Raw genomic sequence first — 17,125 nt, 5'->3', positions numbered from 1 at the left:
TGGTTTCATCTGACCATAGGACATTCTCCCAATCCTCTTCTGGATCATCCAAATGCTCTCTAGCAAACTTCAGATGGGCCCGGACATATACTGGCTTAAGCAGAGGGACACGTCTGGCACTGCAGGATCTGAATCCCTGGCGGCGTAGTGTGTTACTGATGGTTGCCTTTGTTACGTTGGTCCCAGCTCTCTGCAGGTCATTCATTAGGTCCCCCTGTGTGGTTCTGGGATTTTTGCTCACCGTTCTTGTGATCATGTTGACCCCACAGGGTGAGATCTTGCGTGGAGCCCCAGATCATTATCAGATTATCAGTGGTCTTGTATGTCTTCCATTTTCTAATTATTGCTCCCACAGTTGATTTCTTCACACCAAGCTGCTTGCCTATTGCAGATTCAGTCTTCCCAGCCTGGTGCAGGTCTACAATTTTGTTTCTGGTGTCCGTCGACAGCTCTTTGGTCTTCACCATAGTGGAGTTTGGAGTGTGACTGTTTGAGGTTGTGGACAGGTGTCTTTTATACTGATAACAAGTTCAAACAGGTGCCATTAATACAGGTAATGAGTGGAGGACAGAGGAGCCTCTTAAAGAAGAAGTTACAGGTCTGTGAGAGCCAGAAATCTTGCTTGTTTGTAGGTGACCAAATACTTATTTTCCACCATAATTTGCAAATAAATTCTTTCCAAATCAGACAATGTGATTGTATGGATTTGTTTTCTCCTTTTGTCTCTCTTAGTTGAGGTCTACCTGTGATGACAATTACAGGCCTCTCTCACCTTTTTAAGTGGGAGAACTTGCACAATTGGTGGCTGACTAAATACTTTTTTGCCCCACTGTATACCATTAATGGCAGTTGAGCTCAGAAATGTTCAAAGTATAACCTGACTCAGGAGAGAAGAAACCTAGAGGGGAGAGATTTTGTTTGAACTTCTAATAGTCTGTAATTATAGGATTTGGTTTTGTTTTGTTTTTTAGTCTGAGCTTCTTAATTTAAAGTGTATATTTAAATTGAGATGTTTTGTTATATTGCATTTTAATGTTATAGTTGATTGTTAAGTAGCTGTAATTCATATTGGAAGGGGAGTATAAAAATATATGGTAATTTGAACATAAAGAATAGGTATAGGGCAATCTGCAGCGTTATTTTTTTAAAAAGCTTCTCATTATACTTTAATTTGAAAATGGGAACATTCATTACTTCTAGTGAAGAGCTACATATCAAGCTTTCCTTCTGTTCATCACTTGCTCACCTCTGCATTAATTCATTATAATTAAAATTAAGCATCCAAACCTATTAAGGTTGCTTTTGATTAAATTGAATAAGTTCAAGTTTATAACAGAGCTCTTGTATGTTTCTCCTTCTTTTAGATTTCTATTTGTGTTACAGCATTCTGCCCACCAAAGAATTATTGATAAATGAGCATTTATTTAATTTGATGATAAATATACATTAGAAAGATATTTGGCAACCAGACATATGAACTGAAAATAAGGCCTAAGTTTTTGTTTTAATCAGGTTATTCAACTTAAATAAATTAAATTTATTTTTCAAATAATTCCAAAACAAAATACGATTTATGAAAAATAATATAAATAATCTTCATTATTTAGCAAGAACAAGCATGGATGTGAAATCTGTCGTTGTAAGAAATGCCCAGAGCTTTCATGTGGGAAGATCTGTCCAATGGGCTTCCAGAAAAATAACCAAGGATGTAATATCTGCAAATGTGCTGGTATGTGCAACTACTTCAGATGTATTTTTTACATTCTTTGCATCAAATACGATTAAAATAGTGTGATTTGTTCCAATCTATGTTCAAGAATCCATTTAATTTGAATATTAGTGAAAATCTTGGAAGTTCTGAATACTGGAGACTGGTGGATGAATTTGGAATATTTAATAATATCTCATAGGCATTCTTCCAGTGGCTTACATGGAGGGATATAGCCAGTCACAAGGCAATTTATTAAAAACCTTTGCTATATGGTTTCAATTTTCTTGGCAGGGCAGCTGGCACACTTTCATACAAGCACTAAACTAAAACTACCAAGTATTATTTTTAAGAATGCTTATAATCCCATTGGGATTAAGGGGATTCTTATAAAGAAAGGTCAGTACTTCGCTTTACAGTGCATTTTCCTTGTTTATTTATATGTTGTGAATTAATTAAAAAATAAACAAAAAATATTTTATTACAATAGAATACACTTCTTTTTTAACAGGGTTTATAAAATTGTAGAATGTAATTCATATATTTATGTATTCTACAATGTAATCAGTCCTCAAAGTAAAATGTATATTAGTGCTGTCTCTTCCATGTAAGTTTGTATAAGTATATAGTCTCAAAAATGTAAATGTCTTAGTTTTCTGTGTGAAAGATTACAAATCTTCCCCATAAGAGAAAGAAACAACTGCACCCTCTGGTACTTAAAGCTTTGATATTTGAGAAGTAGATATTAAAAAGTAGAAGGATGGTGGCACTTTCTCTCTGTAGAAATTCATGACTGTTTTAATAAATCTGTCATATGCAAGTTAATAATTCTTTAGTGCTGCAGTCTTTTACAAAAAAATTCACATTATTTATTTTGAGTTTATTTTCAAAGCTTATTTTCAGTCCTTGGAAAGCTTATTTCATTGTTATTGTTGTTTTGCGTCCCAAAATTTCTAGTTTTTTTTTTCCTATGAATTGTGAAGAGAAACACTTTCTTCCTTCTGTCTCAGGTGTTTTGCTAATTTTTTCATGGTTTCATATCTATGCCTTATTTGATTTGATTTTACACATTTGTATGCTGTCCTAATAAAAAATCTGTGCTGTCCATGATAGTGTTCAAACTCTGACTATGGTGTTAATATAAACAATAAAATTAAGAATAGTCATTGTCTGTTAAAAATAATTATTCTAAAACATTGTATTTTTTTATCACGTACAGAGATACCAGCTTCTATAATACCACCTGCTAAGTTAGGGACTTGCTTGTCAGTAGATGGGCACCGTCATGAGAATGAAGAAAGTTGGCATGATGGTTGTCGTGATTGTTATTGTCATAATGGACGGGAGATGTGTGCTTTGATTACTTGTTCCGTACCTAACTGTGGCAATCCGACAATACACTCAGGACAATGTTGTCCATCGTGCCCAGGTACCATTTTATTTTTTTTATTTTTAAAAAAACTCTGCTTCTTAACTGCATGGCCCTTTTTTGTCTTGCCAGAGAAGATTTTATAAGCAAAAAAGGCTGAGATACTTGCTAGATAAACCAGTTGAAACCTGCATTGCTTCCATGTAATTCATAGACTTTATAAATTTACACTTGGCACTAATCTTATACATCCAGAACATAATAATTTTAGCTTTCAAAGGCAGAAATATTTTAGTTTTCATACTCATCGTTAGTAATTTAATTGAATGAAGAGAATGCAAGAAGGGCTAAATATTCTTAAATATTTAGGCTATTTTGATTGCCAAAAAATAGAGAGAAAAGAAAAGTACAGTTATTCCTGTAGACATTCTATCTAGTTATGCAAACTGGAGCAAAAGAGCAAAGATCTGATTTTTAATCAGAGTTATACTGGAGGTACACAATCAATCTGAAGTCAGTGGATCAGAATAAAACAATCTTGTGACTAATCCATATTTTTGTATAATATAGATATTTATCACTGTGTAACTTCCATTACCTTCCTATAGCCACATATTAGACAAGTCACAAAGATTCCACAAAGTATGTGGAAGTTATATGATACGTTTAATTTTAATTGCCCTCTTTGAAGTTATAAGCAGGCAAGAATCCAGTTTCGGTTTGCTAGGGATTTATTTATTTGAGTGAGTGAGTGAGTGAGTGATTGTTCAAATACATGAACAAAAGTACCATACCTTCTTTGGATCATAGAGAGATCACAATATATTTACAAGTAATCAGTCTATTCAATATTTCTGAACTAGTCTTTGCTCCATCCCCAAATACCTTGCTGTCACTTACAGCATTCAGTGGGTAATCCTAAAAACAAAATCTGCCTTTATTATCATAGTTCTGTTTTAAATTTATTTCTTGTTTATTACAGTGAGGCAAACTTAGATGTTTAAAATGAGTTAGTTTATAAATATGATTTACAATAGATTTAGAATCCATTACTATTGCTTGAATTTATATTTTTAATAGAAAGTCAATGAAATTTTCTATTTCTTGGGTTTCCATTTTTCACAGATGAATCCATTGCACAGAAGCCAGAAATCAGTGGTCCAACCATTTGTTACGTTCCAGGAGGAGAGTATTTTATGGAAGGAGATACATGGAACATTGATTCATGTACCCAGTGTACATGTCATAATGCAAGAGTCTTATGTGAAACCGAAGTTTGTCCCCCTCTACTTTGTCGAAATCCTACACGTACTCAAGACTCATGTTGTCCCCAGTGTCCAGGTTAGCTTTGTGTAATATATTTTAACATATTTGTTTAAACAGTTTAATTTGCCCTATGTGTTACATCTCAAAAATAAGTATAATCAATAGTATTTGAAAAAATACTACTTAAAAGTATCCACAGCCCAGCAACCGCATGATGAAATCTTTCATTAATCCTGTGTAAGTTCTTTTCCAAAATATAATCTTCAGTTGTATTTCTTTGGAATACTGCTCTTGGGCACCAATGTATCTAATGTGAAGACAGAATTGAGCCTCCAAATATAAGTCCACTCTTCTGAACTTAAATATGTCTGTTACACACTCACTCAAACTTTGTAGCTCTTATCGTGTGTTTCCATTATATGAGTTCTAGTAATCCTAATTATGTATTTGTCACTTTGGGGATTAATAAACATATTCCATCTGCCTGTTTCACACACATCCCTTAGAGAGACTCCACCATCCTCCTTTCTATCAGATCAGTTTTCAATTGAGAGGCAGTTTAATGCCAGTCACTCTCTCTCAGCCTAACCCACCTCACAGGGTTGTCGTGAGGAATATAAGAGGCAGAGCATCAAGTATGTTCACTGCCTTGAGTTGGTCAAATCATATAAAAGGTGAGATAAGTATCTAAAACTAATAATACATTTTGTATTTTCAAGCATTCCTAAGAGCATTAGCTGCCTTTTCTTTCATATATATATGGCTAACAAGATTTAGTTTTTAACAAGTAGTTTCATTGAAATTAATAAAAGACTGAATGTTTTTCCTTGAGCATTTAAACAAGGTAGGATTATTATTATATAAAATATACACTCATAATATGTTAAGCCTAATATATACAACTTCTTTACTCACCTTCACTTAAGGATATATTTATAAGTGACCAGTGACAGTACTTACCAAGGTGAAAAGTTTTCCTTTCTACCTTGTGTTCTTAACTGTTCATTTTTCCTTATCATAAATGCAGTAATAACATAGTTCTTAGTTTATACCAGCCTTCTACTTCAGTCGGTTCTGCTGTAAGCTGAAGTAGCATTTCCTTTCCTTTCTCTTTTCCGCCCACACCACCCACACCTGTGCAGCAGCGTTTCTCTTTTATCTCAGTACAGGTGTGGTCCTTTACTCTTAAAGTCTTAGGGAACACAAAACCAATAGGAAGAAAAACTCCCATCAGTAGCCTTGAGTCTTTATTTCTACACACAGACTTTAAACAAATACAAAAGCAGCTCATCAGCCCCTATGGAGTGACAATAACTTCTTGTTAAATTCATCAGTCAATCTTCAGCAATTCTAGTTAAAAGAAGCTGTCATTATTCAGTGTTACAGGCTATTCTTTCCTGTTTAGCAATATGTATGAATCAGCCCACCTTTTTAAAAAAACAGTGTTATTACAAAGTAGGGGTGTGTATATGTCCATAAAAATGAACTGGGAGTTGTTTAAGCAAATGTGGCTGCTTGTTATCTCCTGCCCAGGGGTATATGAGCCTGCAGGAAGACGAGACAAAAAATGTAGGGTTACAAAAAATCATAGAGGTTACAATTCCTTTTTTCCTCTTTTTCCTTATGAACAGCTATTGATAAAACAAACTAAAAGTATAATTTGGCACTTCCCACTTCTTTTGCATTCAAGGAAAAATATCTGAAGCATCATTTTCTGACGACTGGGCATAAATAAATAGAATATTTTTCTTTCGTATATAAGTTCTCTTGGTGTTGGACTGCCTTTTCCAAATATGATTTGTCAGCATCCAGGAATCCCTTAATCTATACTTGTTCTGGGGAAAGGACCATTTAGTAGAAGCCCTTAATGAAAAATTATATTCCAAAGGATGCTGCTAGCTGCCAGGTTACATTGATCAAAGCGCTTCAGTGCTTTCATGAAGAATAGGCCATTACAGAATCATAAGCATGGCAGGGAATTGAAAATAGAGCTCCACTCCTGATCTTTTAACAGCATTCCATGTCTTCAAACACCTTGCATAACCAAGAGTTCCAATTCTACAGTGGGAAGTAATTCCAGTTCCGCTTCAGAACATCTACATATGTGTTTAAATATGTATATGTAAAATAAAAAGTATATCCGTGCCAGTTCCTATCACTCCTATGCTCTTTATGTATTTTTTTTTAGATGAGCCTATTCAGCCTTCTTTGTCAACCAATAAGAGCATGCCCAGTTACTGCAAAAATGATGATGGTGATATCTTCTTAACCGCTGAGTCATGGAAACCAAATGTTTGTACTAGTTGCATTTGTCTGGATGGTGGAATCAGCTGTTACTCTGAATCTTGCCCACCAGTATCTTGTGAAAGACCTGTTTTGAGGAAAGGGCAGTGTTGTCCTTACTGTATAGGTAAGGACTGGAAAGGAGAGAGAAAAATATGATGGGACTGCTTTTTTTCCAATCTTATTTAAAGTTAAGATGGTCTGCCCATTTGGGACTTAATTGTATTTTTTTATTTATCTGTGATACGTTTAAAGCATATATTGAGAACTGTAGCGTAATTATTAATTATACCCTAGTGCTGTTCTTTGTGACTAAGTATCACAGACAAATATCATAGGTAATGTTGCATAATATTATTATGGTTTTGTTAAAATTAAGTATTGAACAAATCATAGCAAAAATAGATTTATCATACATTTGAGTTTGATCTAGCCATAAAGGAAGGAAGGAAGTCTTCTTACCTATCTAATCATTATCTGATATTATATTTTGCTTGCTTTTCAATTACGCCTTTCAAGTTTTTGGGAAGCAGAGTGATTGTATATTTTTTTTCACTAGATACTGTTAACAAAAAGGAGAGGACATGTTAATATTGATGTTTTCTGTAGTCTAGAGCTAAAATCATAGCTAACATCAGTTACAGTCATATTGGTTCAGGCCATATCCAATGTTTTGCATTTATTGCATTATATGTGAAATCATTCTGTGCATATTTTTCTTTCTGCTTTCTGCAAAGATTGTATCCATAAGAACTATGAATATCCGGGAAAGCAAGTAACAAAATGTGTGCTTTGATGACATGATACAAATATTGTTACTTAAATTTGTATGTAAATTTAATAAATAAATTTAATAAATAAATATGTCAGGCTAGCAATATAAAATCATAGCAGTTAGATAAAATATTAGCATATTTTGTTGCAGGTGGTGCTGGCATTTTTTTAATTTCTTATTTTAATTATTAGCTAACAAATACATTTTTCAGTGGTTACATATTTTTCCATACTTAAGTGGGTTTTCCTCTGGCTGTATGTTGTGTATATGAGCTGTGTGTGTTTGCATATGTACATATATAAACATAAACATATATACATACACAAAAACATATTTAACTGGGTTCATCCTTTGTAATTTTCTGCCACTTGCTTTCTCCTAGCAAACTGAAATAACAAACTGTGTTTAGAGTTCAGACAATTGAAAATGAAAAAAGCTCGTATTTCCCTCAGTTGCTATGAAATAGAGAATATTCTGTCACATTTATTGTGACAGAATACAAAATTCACATCTTGCATCTTATCAGCTCAAGCACGATCTAGGTGTCCCAAATGACTTCTTAAAATAGAAAACTAATGTTTAAGATTTAGATTCCAAACAAGTTTGCTTTTAATATAGTTAGCATTCTACTTTTTTGCATGATATAATTTTAGTTGAATGAATACTTTCCAATCCATCCCAACCCCCACCTCTATTGCAATACCTCCATATTGCCACTATGTTTTCCTTATTAATGTATTCATGTGAATTCCCAAGGGAATCAATTCTGAAATTTATTTCCAAAGCAATTCTCTCAAAGCCCTTCAGCTAGGAATTTGTTTTATCAAGGGTTGCAAAGGTTCTGCTTAGATATAAACCCATAAATGTATGAACTGTAATATAATAATAGGTGGAGGTAATCTATTAATGGAAGAAGAAGAATTGAATAATTGAATATTCTTCAAAAATACTAACAATTGAGCATAATAGAAGATTATTCTATTCTTGAGCTGTGGTTGTACAATAGTTAGAAGGCAGTATTGCAGTGGTTCTCAACCTGTGGGTCGGGACCCCATTTGGGGTCGAACGAACATTTCACAGGGGTCTCCAAACAACCCAGTCTGCCATTTTTCCCTCTTTTCCTTAGCTGTGCTACTCCCTTTTATTCTATTGGCTTTTGAAAGCCAATAGAATAGACTCTCTTGAATAGAGTCTAATTCTATTGGCTTTCAAAAGCCAATAGGAATTGTCCAGGCTGTCTCTGTCCTGCTGAGCCTGCCAAAAGTCCCATTCTGCAAACGGTGCTGCACCAGTTGAGTAGTCCTCGACTTACGACCGGTTGAGTAGTCCTCGACTTATGACCGGTTGGGGGTCGCGGCATTAAAAAGGTTGAGAACCACTGCAGTATTGCAAGCTAATTCTGCCGACTGCCAGCAGTTCGATTCTTACCAGCTCTAGGTTGACTCAGCCTTCTATCCTTCCGAGGTCAGTAAAATGAGGATCCAGATTGTTGAGGACCATATTCTGACTGTAAACTGCTTAGAGAGGGCTTTAAAAGCATTATGAAGTGGTATATAAGTCCAATTGCTATTGCTATTCTTAATGCTTGGCCTTTTTTCCCCCTTTTGCTAATATACTACTATTCCCTATTTCATTTTGATTAAGCAGATATCTGCAGGAAAGAACAACCAGGCAAGTTAAAAACAAATGAAAATGAAAAGTTAGACCTGAAATACAATCCCCAATTATTGCATTTTTATGGCACATTCTTTCAACAGAAGACTCAGCAGCAAAGAAGGCAGTTTGTCATTTTAATGGAAAAACCTACGCGGATGAAGAACGTTGGGATATTGATAGCTGCACTCATTGCTACTGCTTGCAGGGTCAGACGCTTTGTTCCACAGTTAGTTGCCCCTCTCTTCCTTGCGTGGAACCAATTAATGTGGAGGGAAGTTGCTGTCCCATGTGCCCAGGTAAGTTAGATTCTGGTAGTTTGTCATTATATTTTTTTTTACATAAAGACGTTAAATAATCATTTGTCCAAGATAAGAGAATATATTTTTATTAAATAAAAGGCTCTAGTTTGATTTTCGGGTATCCAGTATTGAAGTCAAGACTTGTTTTCAGAAACTTTTTTTGGTATCTTTAAAAAAAAAATCTCTACAGGTAAGTCCTTGGCTTATGACTGATTACTTAATAATTGCTCAAAGTTACGATGGACTCAGAAAAGCTACTTAAGACCCATCCTCAAAGTTCCAGCTGCCATATCATCTCCGCAGTCATATAATCACATTTTGGGCACTTGGCAACTGGCTTGTATTTATAACCAGTTGCAGCACATGATCACACTTTGCAACCGTTTTGCCTGCTTATGTATTTTGGCAATTACATGGAAAACAGTAAAAGAACATCTTTGTTAACAGTATTTCAAGGCTTTATAGTTTTCAAATCTTGTTCTGTTCATAGTGGCAGAAAAAGAATGTTTTTTTTAACACCGTAATTCAAAAACCTATCTGTTGTTACTACCAGTGATAAGGACTGGGTTTTCATAATGCTATTATCAGACATATTTTCTGCCTCTTTTACTTTATAATTTTAGGCAGCCTATTTACACCTAGAGCTCTGAAGAACTAAAAAAAATATTTCATTAATGTATTGTATGTTTTTAATATATTAAATGTAGAGTCCATTTTAAATAGCTTTTATTCACAAACTTTGTTAACAATGCTGGTATCTAGATTAGCTAGCTTTCCTATCAGTTCCTTATTATTTTGCAGAAATGTATGTACCTGAACCTACCAACATTCCAATTGAGAAGACAAATCATAGAGGTGATAAAGAACTAGAAGCACCAATCTGGCCTACCTTCAGTGAAAATGATGTCCATATTCATAAAGGTAAACACCATTTTAATCGATTATCTCTGCATAAAGCAAAGACACTTAGGTAAGCTTCAGACTGTTTTTTCTTAAAATCATTTTGGCAATTTTAGTATTTTGAAAGATTTTTAGGAATGCCAAATTTCACTATAAGAACTTGGTTTTCTCTAAATGAGTTGAGCTACAGTTCTCTGCTGGCTGGAGATGAGAGGCCATAACACATTCTCAGCATTAGACTGGGGAAGGTTCCCGTGGTGAGAACTTATCTTTGCCATTAAAATGGCTTGCTTGAAGCAGAAGAATAGGGAAACCTGTTCAGAACAATTGTTTATATTTCAATCTAATATAGGATAATAATTTCTGTAGCCAGGAACTGCACATTATTTAACTTTACTTCTTACAGCCTCCAGGACCATAGAGACATGACGTTGATGTGGTAATTGCGGGAATGGAGCCAGGAATTCTTCATTAAATGTTGATGGGGCTGTTTTGGTTTGGTTTTCCAGACAACCAAACCATTCTTTAACAGCCCTTTTTCCTTATTTTTTAAAAGTGAAGAATTACATTGCCCTACTCAGCTTTTTGACATTAAGTTTTAGCAATGCAATTTCAGGGGCTCCAGAGCTTGCAAAAATTGCCTGAAGAACTGCATTTGGCCCAAATGGGTTGGCTACATTTTTGCTGAATACATTTGTGTACAGGAGAAATGTGATTATTGTGCAAGTCAATTGATCGTGGTTATTGTAGAAACTGTTAAAAGGCACGAGAATCCAATATGTAGCTAGCAAGAAAGAGAAGGGAAAAGAGTTTTCTCTAATTATGTAATTTTTTTCAGGAAAAATGTTTATTAGAAGCCAGATTCAAAAATACCCACAAGTAAGCAGAACATAAATAATGGCAACTCCTCTGTTACTTTCTTAGAACTTCCTGAGCTGGAGACAAATTTAGCAATATTTGCTTAATGCAGTTAATTTGCCCCAATGATTTTGGCAGATCTCTGCTAAGAATAATTAAATCTGTATGATTAAGCCCAGTTAAGTGTTACATTTAACTCTTTTTTAATGAATCCATTATTTCATTACCACCTATTGATATCTTTAAATAGGCAACTTTCTGGATTGTTTACAAGAGAAAGCAAAAATTATAAAACAAAAGCTCAACAGGGGCAAAAACATAACATTCAAATAATACACTGTCCACAACAAATTTACAGAACTACAGTCTGCATGGTATTTATATAAATCTTACATCCACAACTGATTAACTTTCTCCAAAGCATAATTCAGTGCTCCTCCCTCTTTATTTATGCATGGCAGATATAATGGAATCTTTACTTAGGCAAAGTCCTTGTGCCTCTGGGGAGTCTGAAACCCTGGATCATGTCTTGCTAAGGTGTAAATTCTACATGGAGCTATATTTTCAATTAATTTTGCCCCCAATTGAATGACTGCTTGGTTACTTAAACACAGATGTCCTAAATCACTGTTTTATTGGTTTTGAGCCTTAGGCTGTGTCATTTCCAGACCCAGTAACAGAAGCACACCATGTACCAAACCGTTATAATACTATTATATTTTTATTTATTGGATTGTTTTAACATATTTTTGTAACAAGCCAACAGCACAACAGTAATGTACAAACCCTAATATAATTTTCCAGTGGATTGACTGAAAAAATCTGGAAAAGGCAGGGTATTTACCGTAAATGCCGGCATATAAGACAACTTCCGCGAGCGCTGAAATCAGCGCCAAAGACGGGGGTCGTCTTATACGCCGAGTCATCTTATACGCCGGAAATACTGGTAGTTTCCGGCGCATAAGACGTTCTAGGAAAGCGGCCCGGCTATAAAGACGGGGCTCGTCTTATACGCCGGGTCGCCTAATACGGCGGCATATACGGTAAGAATAAATTAATATTTATTAATAATTAAACAATTTATTAAAATTATTTAAGAATAAATTAAGTTTCCAATCCTACTTGTTTAACCAAAACAATAATAAAATCACTGTAACGGTGTGATAGGCAGCATATAAATTTAATAAATAAAATTACATTTTCCTCTTAAATTATGCTGCGAAAATGTTTAGTTCTAATACTTAGAACAAATTCAGTAGTACAACAAATAAATGTGATGTGTTAAATGTTTGTGTGCACACAATAGATTTGACCAACTGAAGTTGTACTTGACCTAAGTAAAACTAACTTGAATCTAAATATTTCTTATAGTATTACGTTTAGATGAACACATCTTTTGGAGAAAAAAAATATTTTTCAGGTTAATATGTATGATATCTCACCATCAGCTACTCCATTATTTTATTTTTTATTGGTAATTTACTTATTTTTACATTTGATAGATATGGGTCACCTTCAGGGCGAATATAGAGAAACGAAAGGATCACAGCCAAGTGCAGAAGCATCTCTTGATTCTCTTGCCTGGGTAACCGTACCCCTCTTAACAGCTCTAGTTCTTATAATTGCACTTTTGTTTATCAACCAGAAAAAGCAATGGATACCAGTATCCTGCTACAGAACTCCAGCAAAGGTAATGGACTAAATAGCATTTATACTGCATAAATAAGTAACTGGCTATCTTGAATCAGTTGGGCAGTTACATGTACACTTAAATAAGAGCAGACAGTTATGGAAATGGAGATCTGCAAGTATCTTCCCCGTGTGTTCCCTAAGCATACATTTTCTGAAGCATTGTTTCTTTGGAAGATTGGTTGCTTTCAGGGATCTTGGCTTTTGGAGATTTAAAGAAAGGGGTTTTCTTTTTCACCTAGCATAGGACAGGAAGACCTGGAGGAACGTTGTCCATGGGGTCACGATGGGTCGGACACGACTTCGCAATTAACAACAACAACAACAATAGTTAAACTGTAGCATATACTGCCAACCGCTGGAATTATTGGGTGGTTTTAAAGGAGACAGAAAGTTTCATAGAGGATAGTTGTTTAGCAACACACACACACACACACACACCAAAACAGAGAGAGGAAGTGTTCAATACTGGTTGCTGGAAAGCAGTGTTGGAAAAGACTCTCACTTCAATTTGGGCTTGCAGTGTTCCAAAATATATCATGTTGACCACTATGACAGAACACACAGGAGTAAGTGTTTCTATCGGAGAGAACCTTTCTTATGTTCCTGAACACTTGCCAATGCCTAGAAGAGTACAGCAGCCATTTGCTCAAGAATGTTCTGTATGCTAGGGATCATTCTAATAACTGAATGTTAATTATTTTGATTATAACTATCAATTATTTTATTTACATACTTTTATTACAAATGGAGCCCTGAGCAATGCAAAGAGATAGTATATGTTTGGCTTTTGAGTCTGATGATATTGTGGGACTGATTGGCTGACTGTCCCTCACCTTTGCAATTAAGAAGACACTGTTTAGTAGGGAATAAAAACATACTGTACACTAAATGCTCATTTTATGTATTATGTTTCCATCCAAACAGCCTTCCTGCTTAAATAATCAATTAGTGTATGTGGACTGCAAGAAAGGCACTATGGTTCAGGTGGACAGTTCTCAGAGAATGCTTAGAATTGCTGATCCAGATTCAAGATACAGTGGATTCTACAGCATGCAAAAACAGAGTAACTTACAAGCAGATAATTTCTATCAGACAGTGTGAAAAACTGCAACTCTTACCAAGACGTTAAGAAGAAACAAAGGCTGAGTCTGCTATTCAAATAAAATTAGAATCATGCACTTGCTTAGTGGATTGTATTGGATTTGTGACTTCATGTACAGCTCTAAGACCTTGTTGGGATTGACTCTGATTCCTGCAGTGTGCCAGAACAAGCATTCCCACTTCTGACCAAGTGTTTTCCTGGAACCAAAGTTTTAAAATTTGTTGATGTTTTGCTTGTAACATAGTAATCATGATTGTTTGGGAAGAGAAAACTGGGGTAAACTTGTGTGGTTAGAACAAGAAGCTGCAAAGAATAGCTGGTCAGCTTAGCTTGGAGTCAAATAATATTGCTTTTTGCTGACACTCCAAGATTGCATTTATTGCAGTGAAGTATAAGCAGAACCCTAACAGAATTCAAATCAGAACATTTGAGGTGCTTATGCTGTTAAAGTAAATCCGTAGGATAATCTATTGCATGATAGGTGCAGAATAGCTGCAGCTCTATTTTTCTATCTTGTCTGAAGCTGCAATAGTAAATGAATGATACAGTGAGGAAAACGTTAAAACAAAAAGGGCAAATATATTGAAGATAAGTACAATTATACATTGTGCTGCTTTTTGTTTTTCATTTTGATGCTAATTGACCAGACTGGCAGTTAGCAAATGTATAATTCCTGAGAAGAGCACTGGATCCTTTGGCAACAGTATTGAAGGGGGAGAGGAAAAGTTAAACACCATTTGATTCCAGAACAATGGGTGTGTGCGCGCGCATGTATGTGTTTCTTTTACTGTTTTATCAGTTTCAGGTGGTTCACACACCAGATTATCTTTGAAGAAAATGATCTTGTTGGATGAAGATCTAGCTCAGATTCATTTTTGTATCATGTTAAAGGGGGGGGGGGTATGTTACTGATTATGCAGACTAGAAGCAACTTTCATGCTAGGAAGCTGCTTAATTTTAATGTATATTACTCAAGCACCTTTTTGGAAGCTCAGAAAGAAAGATCATGCTTCTTTAAAACTTTAGCTTTATAGAAATATCCATGTAAATATCGTTTTGCTTAAAAAAGCATTTGTGTGTCTTTGTGTGTTTAAGTGTTTATGTGTATAGTATTTTATATATACATACACATATGTATATGTGTATGAATATATACATATAAATGCACATATACTCCTACTATATATGTATATATGTATATATACAGTATATATATGCTATTTATATATACAGTATATATCAGTATAATTTTGTATTTTCCCTGTTGAATGTATTTTTAACTGAGATTTTACCCAGAACAGAAACACAGGCATTCCATATTATTACTTAAACTTGCGTGTGTAGAAAGACAAGATGAGGTTATCTCATTTTATCTAGTTTTATTTGATTTGGAAGTGTTAGGATGCAGATGAGTGTGTGTGTGTGTGTGTGCGCGCGCGCGCGTGCCCCTGTGTTTGCATACATATCCAGTGTGTGCATAATTTTAGCAGTAAGCATTAGTATCGCTACTTGCTACATTTCAGGGTGTGTGTGTACGTTTGTTTTTTTTTTTTATCCTGCATGGCCTTAAAAAGGCTTAAAATTCAATGCATTGGCTAGAGACACTGATAATGTATAGGCAGCACTCCTCAATTTCACAGAATAGCAGTATCTGCATTTGGACATATTTCAAATAGTTGTTTGAAGCATCTATTAAAATAAAGTCCACAACTCACTGAAGGTTTGTTGCAGCTTGACTTGTAACTTTAACTGTACACACAACTTTAACTTTTCCAGACAGGTCTTGGCACTTTTATACTAACTGCCCAGTTGTGTGTTGCCTCTTACTTTCACAATTGCTTGTCCTGAGACACAGATACCCAATATGTTTAATGTGAAAAGAAAATGTATTTTTTGTAAAGGAACTCTCAAGTATTGTTGTAAATACTTGGTCAGAGATTACTGAACTTTAAAACTGAAAAACCTAATTTATTATATGACCTAATTTATTAATCTGAAGATTATCAAATATCTTGTTTTAGAATATCACAAAGTGTTCTAGCTGTTTGTGTCAAAGAGAAAAGGTAATAGGTGTATCATAAAGGCTCAGTGTTTTTTTCTGTTATGAATTCAGTTTCCAAAAGAATAAAAAGATGTAGCCCCTCTGCCCCCCCCACAGCATTTTATCCTTAGTATAAAGACACTGAAACAAACATTACTCTCCCATTATTCAGATTCTATCATGATCAACCATTCATTCCTTTCTTAAAGAGTAAACGGTCTTTATCGGAAAATTGTAAATGCTTGCTTTGTTTTACAATCAAGGCCATATTCTGAATGATACTTGCAGGATATAGGACATGGTGTAAAATGTTTTTTTATTATTTTATTATTATTTTAAAGATATTATTTATCCTATGTGCTGTATTCATTACACTCTTTTACTTTGGTTCCTGTTGTGCTCTTGTAAGAGAAATGCAGATACAATTTTCTGAAAAATAACATAGATGCATATTATGGCACTTGGAGTGCGCTGCAATTTGGCAGGTTGCTTGTTTACTTTTTAAAATGTAAGATGGTTTCTTGTAATTTGGCTCTTGGCAGCACAATAAAAATTAACTTGATGAACTTTTCATCACTGTGAAATGAGTTTTTCTCTATTGTTTTAATTTTAACTTTCCCAGATTTGTATGTTGACAAATAGCTTTCTTGCAGTACATAGAACATTTGTTAAGGATTTAGCCACTTTGTTTTCTGTTTCATAATACTTCATTACTCCATCCCTTCCCATCTTCTAAGGTTTGAATTCAGTATTACAAGGGTATCAGTATTATATCCTTCTCGAATGATTCCTCAACCTGTTTCAAAGATGATTGTTCTGTTCTCCCTAAATTTATTCTCTCAGCATTGCTGATATTCTTCTTAGTGTGGAAATGTTATTTTTCTTTTAAAATGAGCTGATATTCTCAGCACGCAGCCTTAGAGCACCAGGATGCCTATAGAGAATATACATCCTTTAATGCTAGTCATCCTCATTTTGCACTTACCCTGTATCTATCCTCAGTATTATATCATAGAGGTGAAAAGGGCCATTTACTCTATCAAGTCCTCATTAACTCAGGATCCAAATTAAAGTATCCCTGAAAGTTAACTTTCCAGCCTCCTACTGAACACATCCAGGGAACAGAATTCTTATCACTTCTCTGGTTATATATCTCCACTGCTAAACTGCTTTTAC

General features: G+C 34.7%; 1 protein-coding gene across 3 annotated transcripts in view; it reads left to right on the top strand.

Moving 5' to 3' along the window:
• CRIM1 (cysteine rich transmembrane BMP regulator 1) overlaps nt 1-16,522 on the top strand; it is a 148,707-nt gene extending 132,185 nt beyond the window's left edge. For all 3 annotated transcript variants that reach the window (XM_039353321.1, XM_039353322.1, XM_039353323.1), the window contains 8 exons: nt 1,608-1,729; nt 2,928-3,137; nt 4,203-4,418; nt 6,532-6,753; nt 9,159-9,353; nt 10,158-10,277; nt 12,617-12,804; nt 13,731-16,522. In XM_039353321.1, the coding sequence (XP_039209255.1) occupies nt 1,608-1,729; nt 2,928-3,137; nt 4,203-4,418; nt 6,532-6,753; nt 9,159-9,353; nt 10,158-10,277; nt 12,617-12,804; nt 13,731-13,907 (1,450 nt within the window). In that variant the 3' untranslated portion in view covers nt 13,908-16,522. The remainder of the gene's footprint in view (nt 1-1,607; nt 1,730-2,927; nt 3,138-4,202; nt 4,419-6,531; nt 6,754-9,158; nt 9,354-10,157; nt 10,278-12,616; nt 12,805-13,730) is intronic.
• Nucleotides 16,523-17,125: the final 603 nt, after the last annotated feature.

The sequence above is a fragment of the Crotalus tigris genome, unplaced genomic scaffold, assembly GCF_016545835.1.
Source record: "Crotalus tigris isolate CLP2741 ecotype Arizona unplaced genomic scaffold, ASM1654583v1 scf7180000018511.580666, whole genome shotgun sequence".
Classification (NCBI taxonomy): domain Eukaryota; kingdom Metazoa; phylum Chordata; class Lepidosauria; order Squamata; family Viperidae; genus Crotalus; species Crotalus tigris.
Note: the sequence above shows the minus strand (reverse complement) of the source record. Positions and strands in the feature narration are given on the sequence as shown.